This window comes from Haemorhous mexicanus, chromosome 4 (assembly GCF_027477595.1).
Source record: "Haemorhous mexicanus isolate bHaeMex1 chromosome 4, bHaeMex1.pri, whole genome shotgun sequence".
In the NCBI taxonomy this organism is placed as follows: Eukaryota; Metazoa; Chordata; class Aves; order Passeriformes; family Fringillidae; genus Haemorhous; species Haemorhous mexicanus.
In genome coordinates this window covers 54,040,664-54,055,962 of record NC_082344.1, presented here as the reverse complement: position 1 = coordinate 54,055,962, position 15,299 = coordinate 54,040,664, and the positions used below count along the sequence as shown (strand labels likewise).

General features: G+C 44.1%; 1 protein-coding gene across 2 annotated transcripts in view; it reads right to left on the bottom strand.

Moving 5' to 3' along the window:
• RBM47 (RNA binding motif protein 47) overlaps window positions 1-10,996 on the bottom strand; it is a 76,136-nt gene extending 65,140 nt beyond the window's left edge. Inside the window, exon 1 of one of the 2 annotated variants that reach the window (XM_059844946.1) lies at window positions 10,781-10,996. Coding sequence is in view for 1 of the 2 variants with exons in the window: in XM_059844945.1 (XP_059700928.1) it covers window positions 9,721-9,749 (29 nt within the window). In the remaining variant the exon portion in view is untranslated. Of the gene's footprint in view, window positions 1-9,720; window positions 10,190-10,780 lie in introns of those variants that run through there. The other variant, XM_059844945.1, reaches the window with a different exon arrangement.
• Between the last annotated feature and the right edge of the window lie 4,303 nt (window positions 10,997-15,299).

The window sequence follows — 15,299 nt, the reverse complement described above, 5'->3', positions numbered from 1 at the left end:
GGGTCTCTATACAGGTAAATGCAGAACAATTCACAGGCCTCAGGTATCTTGCCATGCAATGCAAATCTTTGCAAAATCATGAACAAATAAAAATAGTCTCCTAATAAAAAATGCCGAACATTCTTATTAACCAAAGTTGCTCTGTCTTCTTCCTTTTACATCTGCTTGTACAATGGAAACTTCTGGATGCTTGATATCATGCACCTGGAGGAGTTACAGTCCCAGTTCTCTGTAGGTTATATTGTGTGGACACTTTTTTCCAGAGTGGGCTACAACAGTTATATCTACTTACCAACACTAAAGCTACAGGCCCTTTAGCAGTACACTTCAAACTGCCTTTTCAAAACCACTGATCTGAAGCAGAAACCTGGGGCTTGTCCCACCAGCATCCTGGGGACTCCCAGCTCTCCTCTGTCCCTGGAGTTTCACAGCAGGTGCTGCTCACTGCTCTGTCACAGGACCTTGCTCTGTCTTCACAGGGACACAACTGGATCATGAAATGCTGGCAGTGCCCCCTTCCCATCCCTTGACAGCCTGTGCCATTGCAGTGATTCATAGGGCCCTCCTCACCCCAGGGCTGTGGGACTGAAAGAAGGGGAGCTGAGGCCAGGAGCCCAGGGGCTGCCAGATGTTCAGGTTAGGTGTCCAGCTGTGACTGGCACCTTCCCTTATCCTTCCCCAGGACTTGCACAGCACAACAGCCCAACCTTATCAAAATGAAGGCATGAGCCAAACACAGAAAAATCCCTGAGATTTGCTGAAATTCCCCAGAGAGTGGCCATAGCAGACCTCACAACCCGATGGGATGTTCAGCTACACCAGCAGAGACCAGCAACCACAAAACAGATATCCACAAAAACCACTGGACTGTACCGTTGTTAACTCATGTGTGTTATTTCCTATGGCAAGGCAGGGACATGAACCCAGGTTTCCTAAGTTTTATACTGGTGCTTTTCCTGAAAAACCAGTAATTTGTATACTTTTTGCCTCTTGCCTGGCTTGTTCTACACCCTGTTGCACATACGCATACAATAGTACGTGTGAGCCCAGAAGAAACATTTCTTTAATAGTGATTGACATTTGCAGGAGCTTCAAGAATGCAATGATTTTGGCATCAGTTCCTTTCCAGGTAAGGATTAATGAACCAATGTGTCAAATACCACCTGATGTTCTTTGTTTGAAAAAGGCCACGTTTCAAAATGGCAGCAGCTTTCAGATTTTTTTTCAGAAAGATTGTGCTTTGGTTTGGAAATAGGGAAGCACAGCAAGGATTGCAACACAAAACAGACAAGATTAGATGAAGAGGAAATGTGATATAAGTGGTTTGGATCTACAGAAGGATGAACAAAATTATGTTCATCTCACAGTGTTCATGTTACAGTGCTTGATTTAGAAGGCACAAAAGCAGTGTCCCCTCATCAGAGCTCAGGCAGAAGATTAGCCCTCTCTGTGTCTTGGTATTGTGGCTGAAACCCACATTCAAACAATGTAGAAATGCAGTGAAAAGGAAAGTCTGGTTCATCCACCTTGTCTGTCATTCAAAGCTCCTGATGTTGGCCAGAAGGGGGTTCACCCCTTTTGCTTTTCCATGGCTCTAACATCTCTACATCCAGCTGTTTGCAAGGATGCAGAGTGGGTGGTCTGTGGAGCACCAGGGCACACACAAGCCAGTTCAGAGCACGTATCCTGTGCCAGGATCCCTGGCCACAGTGCCAGACTCACTGGCTGACACAGACAGAGCATGCAGAGAGCATGGAGACCCAGAAACTGGCACCAGTGCCAGAAGGCAAAGGTGAACCTCTGAAGATGGGAAAGCAGTGAGCCAGCTTTGAACACAGAACTCCAAAAGAAACTTGCATAGCAGCAACAACTACAAGCTTATCTAATGCTCTTTGCACCAGCCTTAGCTCTGCAAAGGGGTTGTCAGACCCATTTGTGGGTATTCCTGGGGCACAGGGGACAGATAACCTTGTATCCACAATTACAACACAATTACAGCTCCCAAACTGCAGCAGGATCCTTTGCGCTTGCTTTGGAGTACAACAAAAAAGAGAACATACAGTTGCCTATGTATTAAAAACATGAAGGTGCATCCAGAGATACTATAAACTTACACCCCAGCTTACAAGCCCCCTGTTCAGTCCATGTCTTGTGTACTGGCAGAATGCACTGAGAGTTGAGGTCTTTAACTGATTTTCACTATTACCAGTATGAAGCTTTATTGAGAACTTAACCTTCTAGGCTTACAGATGGATGGCATTTTCCATAAAATTAAGTTTCTTACACTGCCCATGGGTAAGTGGGCCTCACTGTTAGCAATTTGGCTTAAATTTCCTTTGGATAACCTGTATTTTTTACACAATTTATTTATTTAGAAAAAAAAACCCTGCTGTATCTGTTGGAAAATACAGAGGCAGAGATGCTTCATGCTTCACCTCTTTTATATGTGTAGTGTATTCTTTAACAGCTCATCTCTTGTGGCACTCCTCAAGGGTGTATTTCTGGTATACAGAGGAAGAGAAAAAAATATGACACAGTGGGCAAAATGATCCTATAAGATCATCTCCCTGAAACAGAGACAAAAATTGTAACTGACTATGCTTTAGGAGTGGAAAATCCAGCACTGAGACTGATTTGTGTTGATACCTCTAGTGCACATACTGTTTATACATATGTACAAATATACAAATATAAATAATAGATTTTCCTTTTAAAAACAAACAACCCAAAACCTCAGTGATCTACAGATGGAAATGCTAGGATTCGGCTCAGATTTCAGTCTCCTTGGTAAAGGCCAATGAGATGGACGCCACAACCTGCTCTCAGCAACCCCACAGCCCAGGGACTAGCAGGATCACTGCTAACACCTCTCAAATTCCTGTGTTTTTTTAAAGGTGCCTCTCTTCCCACTGGCACACCACCATAAACCTATCTTTGAGAGATGACAGGAATCAAAAAGGCATTGTTGAAACTCCAGATACTGCTCTAGATAGAGGAGGGGGGAAAAGCCCTGAAACTCTTCTGTAAGCAAAATGCTTGCCCTGGGCTTTTCTCATTCTGATGGGAAAGCCAACAGACAAGACCACCAGTGCCTTTGGTTTAGCAATACTTGCTGTATTTACTCAGGGCTTCTGGCACTTCATTCCACATTCCTGTAGGTTTTATACAGTGCCCTGTATATCAACCAGACAGTGTACCTGATAAACTTCCCCTGAGGCAGGTGGCCATGGGAATGGCCAGGAATCTGTGCAGGAATTTGCACAGGAATTTTCTTACTTAGATTCATAAGGCTAGCAAACAGTAAAAACTGAAATTGTTCACCAGCCGGTCTAGCTGCTTACCAAAAGTGTAAGCTGGCAGACGACTCCCTGCAGAAAACCAGAGCTTTCCAAGAGAAATAAAAAGTGACCATGGGAAGACACCCTCTCACCACCTCCAGCAAGGACCTGCAAACACCTGTGGTGAAACACAGGTCAGAGAACAGCCCTCAAGATATCAGAGTGGGCTCCCAGCTGGCAAGGCAGAGAAGGGCAGAGCAGCACAGACACAGCTGTGTTCAAGAGCTATTGCCTGTCTCAGCCCCTCTTCCCACTGATCACACACCACGGGAGGCAGGACACTGCTGACATCCCAGATACCTCTTGCCACCCCTGTGGTGCTTAGGAAGATTTATTCTGCACACGTACAGTCTGACCTGTGACTCACATTGGTAAGTTGAGACTTGGGACTTCAGTATGTGGAAGAAACTTGTAAAAGCTTTTTTGTTCATTGTTGCTCAATACAATTATCCTCTCTGAAAATAACATTTTTTCCTTCCGTGCAGAACAGCTGTGGCCTGTTTGAGCCCTGCCCAGGCTGAAGCTTGCTTCTGGGCCCTGGGGGTGTGCAAAGCTGCTGGGTACATCTGCAGCCACCCTCAGCTTGGGTGCTCAGGGTGAGCAGACAGCTTTGTCAGTAGCATCTACTCATCCCATTTACTTTGTAAACACTGACTAAGGCACCACAAATGGCAGCAACAGCAAGCACATTCAGATCTCCTTGACCCAGCCAGGGGCATCTCCACGTTCATCAAAAATGTGCACTCAGTATGTCAGATAAGTTGTGTCTTTTCTTGCCTGCTTCATGAGGCCAAGAAGCCAAAGGCAGAATCCACCTTCAAGAGCCACAGATTATAGTCCAGTCCCAAAAGTTTGAATGCAGTCACCAACTAAGTCTAGGTCTGCTTGCAGCCTTAACTGTGACTATGCTCCTGTGAGCTTCCGGCGCCGTATTAGTGCTACCTCTAATGGAAATGCTAATGACAGTGAAAGGCTTCCTGTGAGGACTAACACTCACAATTAGGATGGGGATAATAGTGTATGAACTCTGGTGAAATTTCAGCATACAGTCAACAGAAATTTTACTGCCAGAAACATGGCCTTAAGTCATGGTAATAATGTTAATATTTAATTGAGGTGAGTTGAACGTGCTCTTTTGTTGCAAAAACATCTAGAGGACATGTCCCTGCGTGCATGATCGTGTTTGACTCTTTCTTCCCTCCTTGCCTTTCATGATTTTTTCCCTGCTCTGGATCTTCCTCCCTCCCCAGCCACAAGAGCTCCCACAGTCACACCCTGCGTACTGCTCACACCTCATACCCCCTGTTTGTCACCCCAACACAACTTCCAGCTTTAAAGACCTCTTAGCCACAGTCTCTTCATAATTCCACCCTTACAGGTCCTGAAATCTTGAGCACAGCTTTCAAACCCTAATAAAGCACCTCTGTCTCAGCTTTTCTGATCTCAACTGGGGATCAGACTCAGTGAGCTGACCTTTTCCTCCCGTCTCCTTCCTCCTCCGCCTCTTCCTCCTCCTCCTCTTTTCAAGGATTGCTCATTTGTCATTTTCTCCCTTCCCTTCTCTTCCCAGCCCTGAAAATGCCTCCCCTTCACCCAACAGCTTCCTCCTTGGGTTTTGATTCCCCATTTTTTCTCTTATTGCAGCTGATTTATGCTGATGACCCATATCGCCCTCTTTGTCATGCTACATCCATTTTACCAATTCTGTTCCTCTTCTGCCAGGATCCTTTTCTTTTCCTCATTAAAAAAGACTGTTTGTTTGGCATGCACTGTCCAGAGGCTATCTTCTGCTGAGTTTTTCCTGCACTAACCTACAAGTGGTCCCATTCAGCACCATCCATTAGCCTCCCCCATTATGTCCATCATTCAGCCTTTTTGCAATTTCTGTTCCATCAACCCTTGTGACTTCTCTTTTCCTTTTAGCCCTGACCAAGTTAAATTGCAAGATTCTCCCTACATTTCAATTTTCTTCCCTATAATATCCAGCCCAACCAACATCCCTCAGTTGTTTCTCTTCTGCTAGAAATGTTGAAGCACTGTTTGCTGAAAGCCCAGCCATCACTTCCAGCTATATGTGGATAAAGCAGAGCCTCTAATACTGCCCCCCCCCCCTTCAAGGAGTACCCAAAGTCTCTTTTCTCTCCTTTCCACAGTGACCATTACTGCTCTGTTTGCAGGAAGGGCACAATTTTTATTTGGGCAGCCTTTCTTTCAAGGTTTAGCTAAGACCTGTTGATGCTTTCTGCATGCATGTCAAAGACATTGGCTATTCTATCTGCCCTAAAAACTTAAATGCTTCCCTGGAGTCTCACCCTCACATTAGCTCATTAATGGGGACATTCCTTTTTGCTCTTTCATAATTTGATCCACTGTTGATCTACAATCTTGATCCACTGTTTTATCTTCCAAATATTATTTCAAGAGTCATTTTCATAGCTTTGAATGTGCCACTCATTTTCATAGCTTTGAATGTGCCACTCATTTTCTGTGCTCCTGTGGATCCTCTTTCCATCTTCTAACAAATAAAATAGAAGGTCCTTACACACAATACTTGTCTAGGCAGGCAGAGCTGAATAGTACAATCAGGTGTCTTTTGCAGCTTACGAACACCCACTTTATGCTTCCCATCATATGTCCTTCTGTTTTCCTTCATCATTCCTCACTGGGACTGCTTCCCTGGTCACAGCTGCAGAGGATCTTCGCTCACCTCTCCTAAATTCCTTCTAAAATCTCTCCCTTGCTGCTGAGATAGCCCAACAGCAGCCAGTCTGCTGGCATGCTGCTCTGGCTCTGCACCCAGCTGACCCCTCACCATTTCCTTGAGCTCCACCTGCATCCATCCCATCCCTTGCCTCTCAGCAGCTATTTTGTGCACAAACCCCACGTGGCAGTGGCAGCCCGTCCGCTCTGCCTGTATGAGCAGCTGCACGCAGCAGAAACACCCAGGTCAGGAATCCCAGCTCTGTGACACAGCAGTCATAAATGACATCTTGAACGTTACTGGGAGCTCAACTTGCTGAAACTCAGCCTACACCCTGACTTGTGGTGGAGCTAAGTTTCTCTGGTAAAAGACAAAAAGGAAGGCAGAAGCAGTACCTCAGATTATTTCTATGACACAACTCCAGCCTATCCACTGGGTACTCAAAAGGCCAAAACATGAAAGCAAACTCTGAGCTACATCACTTGGGGTGTTGCTTTTCCAGAGTAAACCTTCCAATGGCTCTCCCATTGGTAAATGGGATAGAAAGCCTCTCAGTTGTTAGAGGCAGGTTATGCTGTCCTCCCTTTGAAAACACATGAAAGTTACTGTTGTCACATTATTATTGGTTGAGGATTCTCATGCCTTTGTAGTTTCTTTCCATCTCATGGCAAATAAGCCCATCTGTGCTGACTCAGTCTCAGCTTTATGACCTACCTAAACAAAAGTAACATCCAGACTCTAAGCATATTTTGTAAAACACAGTTTAAAAATATCAGAAACCTCTTTCTTCTTTTCAAATAAAATCTTACTTGGGATCAGGGCAAATGAAAGCCTGGAAAGGACAAAAATGCCCTCAAGTATCAGGTAGTCAGCTCTGGAGTTACTAAAAAGTTGCTTTTCTCTGTTGAGTTTACTGTGTCACCAAAGCCCTACCAGCCATAGCTATACAATGCCTGCATTGTCTCAGCAAGGCTGCTGAGATGTTCCTGATCTTGGCAAGAGCTAGGTGTACCCAGAAGCATTTTATTGAAAAAAAAAATCACTACAGCAGAAAGAAATATTATTTTAGGCCTCATACTGGAAAGATAAAGGTCAGAGTCCTTCCCCCTGCAAAGGGAGCAGACAAAAATATCCTGTTCATGGGATCCATTTTACAAACTTGAAAATTGCACCTAAAAATCCCCTTACGAAACAAATCTCCAAGTGACTACAATATAAGGAAGGATTTGTTGGTTTAAGTCATCAGTAATTTGGAGATTTCAACTTCGTGACAGAAGAGGCAACTACTTACAGCCATATACAAGCATGGCATAGTCTCTTTATACTCTTTATGTTAGATCTGCTTCCTTGCTACAAAGCAAACCTGATCTTTATGTTCACCTTTATGTTCATCATTGATTTTTTTTTTTAAACAGGAACAGGATCTGCCCACATTTCTTCACAAAGAGCACATACTTGCCCCTACTAAATTTTTCAGTAAATCACAGCAATATTGGTTCAGGAAACTACATACAAGTGATCAGGGCCATTTGAATGAAAAATGTCTTTTTGTTTCACCCATAAATGTGGTGTCACCTCTGCTGGAGTTTGTCACCCTAGCAGTGCAGTGGGCCCCTATGGTAACCCAACAGGTACTCTCACACCACTCCATGGTAACCCCTGGCCTTCTCTAGCTGTCAGATGCTCTCACAGCTTTCACAGAAGAGGGTGTAGCATTTCACAGAGTGCTAGCAAAATGAGGGGTCTCTGCCATGTGGAGGAGGCCAAGACTCCAAAATGTGGGAAGCAGCAAAAGCAGGCCCCAGTGGCAGGGATAACTTTGCTGAAGCCAGCCAGGTGAGGGCCACACAAGATCAAGGGTTCAAACTGACCAAACTGACATAGAAACAGTATTTCCTGAAGGATCTACCATCTCCACTGCCTATATTAAATATTTTTATTACAGTGTTTTCAACTTTTAAAAAATCTGTTGTGTTGAAGGCAGCACAATCTTTTATTTTTTAAATCTTCAAAGGAAGATTTTTCATCCTCAGCTGCAGCAGGGACACTCCGAAATTATTAGCAACCCTATTTACATGCCAGTCAACGCCAAATATTTCCCTAGCAACACTGAGGGCCCGGAGCCTGTGTCTCAGAAGAGGTCAGACCCCAAAAGCAGCAGAGGGACTCTCCCCGGGCTACGAGGTGAGGTGGGAACAGCTGCCCTCAGCTCTCGGCAGGATGCACAGCTTTGGAACAGGCCCGGAGAAGAACCTCTCTCAGGACGGGAGTATGCAGGGGAGTGGCGGGAGAGAGAACGAATGTGCAAAAGGAGTGCTTGTCTCTTGGTTTATCTCGCAGACAGCAGTCTGTCAGCTTTAGCTTCGAGCCTGCCGGACACCAAGCAGCGGCCCATTCCTGCCGTTATCTCCACCTCCTCTCTGAGAGTGCACGCTGCCTTCCAGATTTCCAGCTGTATACCAGGCTCCGCTTAACACCGCGGGCGACCTCTGGCCCCAGGCCTGGCAGCTGCGCGGGCGCGCACGGCACGGCACGGCACGGCACCGCACCGCACCGCACAGCACCGCACAGCACCGCACCGCACCGCACCGCACCGCCCACACCGCACCGCACCGCCCACACCGCACCGCACCGCACCGCACGGCAGCGCAGCGCTCCCCGCGCCCGCGCCTTGCGAAACGCGCGGCTCCCCTCTCATCGTGGGAGCTCGGCCGGACTGGGAGAGAGTAATTGCGGGCTCGTCCAAATTATCGTTTGCACAGTCTGGGAGACACATCAGGGCACGGATACTCAGTTTGCGTTAGCCTCAGGCGGCTCATTTCAGCCCCGTCTAATGCCCCGTCCTGCCTTCTGCCAGGTCAGCCCAGTTGAGCCGATAAAAATTAGTAGGGATTTTGCGACCTGTAAGGTCCCAGCCCATCTTTAACCATTACAATAGATTGGCTTTAGCTCAAAGTTTTATTTCAAGCTCCTGAGAAGAAATGAGCTGGGCAGCCTTACCTCTAAAAAAAATTTAAATCTGCTGCTTCTTTTAACATGAACCCTACTATTTCTCATCTAATCACGCATATCTCAGCGTGAAGAAGATGCTTGACCTCCTGATGGATACATGTATTCTAGATGGTCTTCAGAAGCTTTTCACAGATAAGATCCCATTCTTATGCTAATGTCTATAAGAGATTGGCAGACAACAGGCTCTTGTCACCTCCCTGTCACTTGTGCCTAGGCTCTGTGTACAAACTACAGCATTTTAAGTGTTCAAAAAGAAAAAACAGCTATGAAATGAAACACTACTTCCGAAATTGACTCCAAAGACACTAGGCAAGTCATGCTGTGCTTTTTCTTTGACATGGAGAAACGCATATTTTAAATTAAAACTCTCAGATCTGCAAATCACTTCTCAATCTGTTCTTTTTTAGTACCTGCCTGTGCCTCTCACCTGTCATCTTTCTTCAGAATCACCAGAAATCTGTCAGTTGGAAAGAGTCACCAAAACTCCACCGAAAACCTCTGCAGTTCTCTCCACTTGCCTTTCCCCCTTAAAAGTACTTTAAAATGTATTTTCGGAGTGAACTTCTGGTCGCTTACATTGTCAACCCAATCACAGAAGAGTAAGTACAATCCAATGCACAGCTAGGGACTCAGGAAGTGCAGAGCAAACCGAAAAGCGACGGTACCTACCTGGAGCCCACCTCAGCGCCCAGCACCATTCGCAGCAGCGGCAGCGTTTTGGGGTAGCGACCTTAATGCATTGTCCTTCCTACCGCGCTGCTAAGTGAGAGTTGAGCAACTCCTTGCACTGCTGCTTGGAGCAACAGCTCTCCCAATCTCAACCCCCTCTCTTGGCTCCTCGCTTCTTTGCTCGGATTTTTTTTTTTTTTTTAAACAGAGTTTTTGAGCACTGAAACTTGCAATTAGCACCAGCTAAGCCAAAGCCCCTGCTCGCCCCTGCCCTAAGCCGCACATTCCAGGGCGCTGAGCGGGGCGCTGAGCTCTTTGCCGGCACCCCAGACCCGGCTTTCTGCCTGCAAACTCGATAAGGCTGCAGGAGCTCAGCAACACGCACTGAAACTCGGACAGGGGAAAAATTGGTCTCTAATCTCCAGCCTGGGTGGTTTTTATTATCCTCCTCCCCCCCTCCTCTCTTTCTCTCCGCACTCACAGTAGCAAGGTTGTCTCCGGACTACTCCCTGCCTTAAACTCACCAAACCAGATTTTTACTCCCAACACCTTCCCGTAAATGTGAACTGAAATTTTACCCTGCTTGTGGAGTTCAGGCTGGCTGAGGGCCAGTCAGCATTCCTGTTGTTTTAAGAGGGCAGATTAAAAAAAACTAAGCCAAACAAACAAAAACCCCAAAAAACACCAACAGCAAACCCCTCCCCCAATAAACAAACAAAAAAACCCAACCCAAACCCCAAAAACAAAACCAGAAACAGAAACAAAACAAAACAACAACAACTAACCAAAAAAACCCCAAAAATCAAACCCCCAAAAGCCAGAGAAGAAAACTTGGAGAGATGCAAGGGCTGGAAGGAAGCAAACTTTTAGAGCAGCTTTACTAAAAATACTGTGGGAGGGAGTGATTTATCTCTAAAGGGCTAAAACAGTGATTTTTTTCTGTTGGTTTTTTTTTTTGTTGGTTTTTTTTAGCAGTGTCAGTCATGAGAAAATACTCTTAGCCATCTGCCTCCTTCAGGTGGATGGATATTTAAAAAGAAAAGAAACCTCTGGTACTCACCTGAAGGACGGCAGCAGGCATCAGCAGAGCAGGGAGAGAAGCCTGCACCTTTGCCTGATCGAGTTACCCCGGGGCAGCGGTAACGCTGGTTTAAGAAGTGCCACATTTTACACTTTTCTGACCTAAAGTTACATGTGGTTTCTAGAAAAGGAACAAAAGAGAAACCAGTTTACATTGACAAAAAACCAGCAACCAAGCCTTCTTTAAACTCCGTGTGATCCCTCTGACCGTTGTCTGGAACGCTTAAAGAAACAATGAAGCAAGACTGTAAACTTTCTTACCCCCTTTTACGTTACCTGTCTGTGCCTGGCTTAGGGCTTTGATGTATTGAAACAAAGCACAAGACCTGTTTAGAGTAAATGAAAGCAACCAACAGAGAGATCTGACTTGTGACTAAACAAACTGGAACAGGAAGCACACACCAGATTTTTTTTAAAGTAGTAATTCCTGCTTGCATTGTCATGAAACAGAAAAAAAAAAAAAAAAAAAAAGGTTTTGCTTCTCCCTTCAATCACTTTTGTTCAAATGCAGGAGTTTTTTGTGTTTTTTTTTTTTTTTTTTTTTGTTCTTGTTGTTGGGTGGCTTTTTTTTTTTTAACCTGGAGAGCAAAAACCCAACCAACCAAACAAAATCCCAAAACAAACAAGCAATGTTCCATCTGTGTATGCAAATATTTAACAGAGCAATATTTACCACTAGTGGTGACCTGGAGATATTATTCATCTATTTGTTTCCCCATGTAGGTCATTTGTGCAACTGATTAGTATCATGACCCTCACCCCAATTAACATCTGTAACTGATGAGTAGACAGAGGATCTTCATCTAGGCTAGTTTAAGTCCCCAACAGTAGATTAGAAGTCCTGCAAGTTAAATTTTTAAAGAATAAAAAATATTTGAGCTCAAAAGTAGTGAAATAAATTGATTTCCATAATTCTTCGTAATTAAAAAAATTGTTCTTAATTAATTCTTAGCAATTCTTAATTGAGAATTCTTCTTAATTCTTCTAAATTTTTAAGAGATTTATTCAGAGCTGGGTACCCGCTATGCTGTCTTTTTTCTGTAATATTACCTATATTTTTGAAAGCAGTTTGTCCTTCTAAACAATTGTAAATCTAATTTTATTCTTTTTCAAGTATAGAAAAATCTCACAGGTTTTACCTAAGCAAATCCACATTCACTTCCAAAGAGAGTTTTTCTGCAGATAGAAACCAGTTAATCAAACTACTATTGGTATAATATGCAAAGCTCACAGTCAAATGTTGCAAAGTTCAAGTTAACAGTGTGTTCTCTCCAAACTATTGCAATTCAAAAGTTGATAAAAGCATGTGATTCCAGTTTTAGTAAATGCATCAAGAGCAACAACAACAAAAAAAATCTTTCAGAATTTACCTGCATTAATGAGCAAATAATCATGGGGAAAATTTTCATTAAATACTTGAATTTAAATGGGAGTTCAGCACTAGCAGCAAATATTATGCAGTTAAATTCTTCAAGAAAAAATAGCCCAGAATAGTAAATAATAATCCAGAACAGTAAATAATGAGTGGTGTAGTGGTACAAAAACCTCTTAAGTATTCTTTAGTACTCTTCTTTAAAATCATGACCCATTCACCGAAAGGGAGGTTTTCCCATAGAATCCTCATCTGATAACTTTGCCAACAAAGTTCTCAGGCAATCCATCTCAAGCAGAGAGAACCTATGCTCCATTTGCTCCATTTAGAGGAGCAAATTGGCTTTATTGGCAGAAGCTGTTCCTTGCCAACGTTTACAGACTACTTCTAAATGAGCGTCTCTGTAAAAAAATGACCAGTACAGAAAATGGAAAGACATGTGAGTGCATTGTCCTGCATGTCCAGAACACAGGTATACTATCAAAAGCCATGGTTGCACCACTGTGGTAAAGTCAACTACTTTAAGGTATGCTGCTAAAGGTGTAATTCTGCCTGTTCTACTGACTCTGCACATGTGCTTGTGAGTCTTACCTCTGAAAGCCAGTTCATGCCTTTCTGGTTCAGGATGCAAATAGGTTTCCTTGGAAGATACCAATGATAGGAAAGAGTTTGGCTTTGTTCTTAATTCAGTTCAGCTGCAGGTGAAGTGTGTGGCAGCAGTAGAGATTGTCTAGTTAGATCTAATCCCTGGCAGTAGCTCATCCAGCAATTAAAATACTCCTTACTGCTCACCATCTGTGTGAGGAGACATGTTCCATGGACCCAGGTGAGACTGCAAGGTACCACATCTGCTTGCATTCTTCTGCAGGTGTAGGGATGATCGTGACACATCTGCTCGCAACTTTTTAATGGACTGCCAAACTTTGGTGAAGAAAGCAAATTTTACCTTTCTCATCTGCCAGCAAAACAATAGTGCAAAACCTCTACTATTTATTGCTTGTGCTTTATTCTGATTCACAGATTCCAGATCAAATAATAAGTAATGTTGCCAGGTTGTTCCTTAAGTGCACTTTCTCAGCACAAAGGAGAGTAGCAATTCAGGAAAGTCTCTTCTTGACCACCAAATGCTGAATCTATCACAAGCTGAGATAGGATAAAAGCAGCCTCAACAATTAGTTTTAGGAATTGTTGCCATTGAGTTCCAGGTAACCTAAAATGAAACATTAGATCTAACTGATAGAATGGCAATCTGAGACATTTTTGACACAAGGATTATTTTTCTCCCTTTTGTCCCAGCTGTCCAGCTAACAAAGTGTTTTGAGGGGTTGTGAGCTCCTTACATAGGAAGGAATGAGTGACCCACATGTAATTTGCTGCAGCTCTCTCCAGTCTGTGTGTTAAAATGAAAGAGCAGTCACAACCCTCCAACATGGAGAAGAAATTTTCTGTTTCTCTGCCAAGCCATGGCAGGGTTTCTGACCAAAAGAAAGAATTTAATGAGACCATAGCAAAGCAAATTAAGCTAAGTGCAGCATGATTAGGCTGTGAACACTAATCTTTAAAGGCAATAGTATTTGATTAAAAAAGGTGTCCTCCAAAACCGATCTTAAAGTTGCAATAAAAAATGTCAGGAGGTTTGGGGTGTTTTTTGGAAGGCTGTGTCTCCTGAACTGTAATTTTTCCTTCTGAATATGGCTTACTGTATTATCAGTTATGTGAAATATCTATTGTAGAGTTTGTCACTCCTGCCCAATAGCTGACTTCACTGCAGCAAGAAAACTGCATGTTGAAAGTTTGGTGACTGCATTTCATTAAGGAGATTATGGCAAAATGGTTTTTCACCCCTCTCTCTAATTGGGAAACTATGAAAAAGTGAGAGTATGTTACTCAAGAATGAATTTCTAATTATCAGAAAAGTAATTGGAGAAGTAGAACACCTGCTACTTTTGTCAAAAATTAAAAAGCCTTTACTTCAACTCTAAATTTTGTTTAAGTTTTCTAACACAGAATGTTTCCTACTACAGGTTAAACATTTGAATATAGTTCAGTAATCAAAGAGTCTGTAAATAAGTCTGTAATCATACAGCATTTGATTTTTTCCCAATTAAAGCTGAAGTTTCAGAGTGAGCATTTCTGACAGTGGCCTGTGAAACTGTGTCCCTCCCTACATAAAAGACTTGAATATGTTTAGTCTGTAACACAGCACCTTCTTCTTCAGAAAGATCTTGTTTTCTTTGTGATGCTTCCATGAAGTCTGTTTGTGACCTCTGTCGCTGTGGCCCCCCCATCATCTCCTCCCAGTCTATACCTCTTGCTTTCCTACTTGGTTTGCCCATCCTACCCCTCTCAAAAGCTGCTTCCCCTACACACATTTCAGATCCAGGCTTTCATTTAAACTCTTTATTTCTCAGCCCTTCTTATTCATGTTTCCATCTCACACTTTGCCTCTGTCTTTCCACAGCTCCAGCAGCACCAGCCCAAGTCATGGTAATATTTTCTTTTCTACAAATAACTTCATGTGTTCTTCCATGCTGTCCTCACACCCCATACAATCTCCCCAAAAAAGAAGGAGGTAAAGCCACTGCTGTCTTTTCTTTGAGTCTCTCCTAAAGGCTACCTGTTGTGACAGCAGTGAGACTCCCAGTGTCGTGTTTTGGGAGGTGGATAACAAGCCTGGAGGCGTGTCTTCACCTGGCCCTGGCAGAAGCTCTGTTGCTGTGCTGTGCCTGGTTGTGCTGAAGCTGCTGTCTTCTCTTTGCCCTTCATCTCACTGCAGTAACTCTCCTCCACCCCAGTCCCCAGCTCCAGGTCGCTGTGCCTGCTGTGCAGCCATTTACACCTGTGGGAGCTGGGCACAAAGCAGTGGGTTTGCATCTGCTGTGTGCAGGAGCCCCCAGCAGAGGTGCAGCCGCAGCGGCTCCACGGCTGCTCCCCTTGGCCCAGGGTCTGCGAGCTGCCAGGGGCTCTGTCCCCATCAGCCCGGGCTGGGGATGTCAGCTCCAGCTGTTTCTCTTTGATGTAAGCCCTTCACTCAGGGCAGCTGGCATGTTGGTATATATGCCACGTGTTCCTGCTGCAAATTGTTTGCCTAGCAAATAGCCTTTGGGGGTTTCTGGCCAGAGGCATA